At 59.2% G+C, this 2197-nt stretch overlaps 1 protein-coding gene across 1 annotated transcript in view; it reads left to right on the forward strand.

Annotated features, from left to right (window-relative positions):
- The window catches only part of Dpf1 (double PHD fingers 1), a 7232-nt gene extending 5064 nt beyond the window's left edge, over positions 1 to 2168 (forward strand). Inside the window, exons 7-9 of the mRNA XM_015497054.2 lie at positions 175 to 225; positions 320 to 439; positions 1562 to 2168. Of these exons, the coding sequence (XP_015352540.2) occupies positions 175 to 225; positions 320 to 439; positions 1562 to 1812 (422 nt within the window). The 3' untranslated portion in view covers positions 1813 to 2168. The remainder of the gene's footprint in view (positions 1 to 174; positions 226 to 319; positions 440 to 1561) is intronic.
- Positions 2169 to 2197: the final 29 nt, after the last annotated feature.

The following is a 2197-nucleotide window of genomic DNA, read 5'->3' on the forward strand; positions in this document are numbered from 1 at the left end:
CCAGGCTTTTTTTTTTTTTTTTTTTTTTAAAAACTACTGCCCACAGATCAGGGTAGCTCCTCTCTCTCCACTTCCCCTATGCCTGGACTGAGGGCCCACCCCTGGGGCTGAGGCTGGGGGCAGGTGGAGCCTTGCCTATGGTGAGAGCCCCTCTCTCTGTCCCCCCCACCCCAGAGTTTTACAAAGAATTGGCCTGGGTCCCCGAGGCACAAAGGAAACACACAGGTAGGGACGCCTCCCTCCACTCCTACTTCTGCAGCCACCTTTGACTGGGTGCCCCCGCCTGCCCCACCTGAACCCTGGGCCTGCTGTCTTTCAGCCAAGAAGGCGCCTGACGGCACCGTCATCCCCAACGGCTACTGTGACTTCTGCCTGGGGGGCTCCAAGAAGACCGGGTGTCCTGAGGACCTCATCTCCTGTGCAGACTGTGGGCGATCAGGTGACAACGCTCACTAGAGTTTTCTGGCAAGGGGGGGTCATCCAGGAGTCCAGACCTGGAGGATGGGGGCAGAGGAGTGAGGTTCCTGGGAACCCAGCCCATCCCTGGGCTGCAGCTAAGCAGAGCAGTGGAGTTGACACAGGTGATGGTGACCACGGGGAACAGTTGGGTCAGTGGAATGATGGGACCTGGTTGTCGTGGCATTGCACACAGTGGCACATGCTTATCTGGCATGTAGAGCAGTGAGAAGGCTCAAGGCATTGTGGGTAGGGGCTGAGACGCGGGAGTGATGGATCGCTACTGCACGGGTCCTGTGGGTAACAGGATGTGCTTGCCATTGGACTGTGGTTGACGAATGTGGGTCCCCATGGTGGACTGTGTAATGGACAGGTTGCTTCACACACTGGGTAATGAATTGTGGTTGTCATGGTATCCTGGAGAGTGAAATATGGTTGCCATGGCAATTTGGTATAATGGAATGTAGTTGTCATGGTGCTGGGGCAGTGGCTGGGGGTGTCAGGCACTGGAGGTAGTGGCTATGAGTGTTGGGCACCATGGCCCTGGCTGTAGGCACTGGGGCACTGGAGTGCAAGTATTGTTGGCAACAGTTTGGTTGCTGGGGCATCATGTTGTAACGGGCTTTGGCTGTGGAACAAGGTATGGGACCTGTTGTGGAAGGTGGTTGCCATGGCGTCGTGGCTGAGAGCGTGGTTGCCATGTCACTGTGGTTAGCCGGCCTGGCTGGCCACTCTGCTGTGGGTAATGGAATGTGGCTTCTCAGCACTGTGGTTAACAGATTGTGGTTGCCACGGTGTTGTGGGTGGTAGAAAGTGGTTGCCACAGCACTGCGGGTAATGGAATGCGGTTGCCATGGTATTCTGGGGAGCAGAGTGTGGTTGCCGTGGTGGCTGGGCAGGAAGCTGTGGGGGCCAAGGTCCTGCTGGTTGTGTGTGGCAGGTCCCCGGCAGGGTGTGCAGGGCTGGGGTCAGGCTGTGGACCACTGAGGCTCTTCTTGGTCTTATGAGCCAGGGGTGGGGTCAGAGCCATTTTCCCTACAGGGGTCAGTAGCCCCTGGGATCACAGTGACTCCCTAACCACACATTCCTGCCCCTCGGCCCCCAGGACACCCCTCGTGTTTACAGTTCACGGTGAACATGACAGCGGCTGTGCGGACCTACCGCTGGCAGTGCATCGAGTGCAAGTCCTGCAGCCTGTGTGGCACCTCGGAGAACGACGTGAGTGCCTGCCGCCTCCAGGGGACCTACCCCAGCCACCCTCCCCACCTGGCCCCTTCACTTTGCCTGTGGAGCCGGAAGCCTTTCCCAGAGCTGCTCCTGGGGAACACCAGTAACGCGCATCATTGTCATTGTTAGTGTCCATTAACTGAGCCTGGCACTTTATACTCCTCATCTCTGACACCTCCCAACCACCCGCGAGGTAGGTGCTCTTGTTCCCACTTTACGGAGCAGAAGCCGAGTTCAGAGAGGGATGTGGCCTGCCTGAGGTCACCTGGGATGCGAACCACAACTCCCTCCCAGAGCTGGTATCAGGGCGTCTTAGCGTCTTCCTCAGTCTGCGAGGCCCAGAGACCTCGACCCTGAGCTCAGTCCCCAGGGGGTGTCTGCGCGTGGCCCATGATGCAGGCCCCAGAGCCTGCTCTCGGGAAGGGGCCACCTCCCCCAGCCCCTTCCACCTCGCCCCTGCCCCAGCCCCCCACCCCGGTTTCTGGTGCCCGTGCCCCCAGGGTGCCAGCTGGGC

Source organism: Marmota marmota, unplaced genomic scaffold (genome assembly GCF_001458135.2).
Source record: "Marmota marmota marmota unplaced genomic scaffold, marMar, whole genome shotgun sequence".
NCBI classification, from domain to species: domain Eukaryota; kingdom Metazoa; phylum Chordata; class Mammalia; order Rodentia; family Sciuridae; genus Marmota; species Marmota marmota.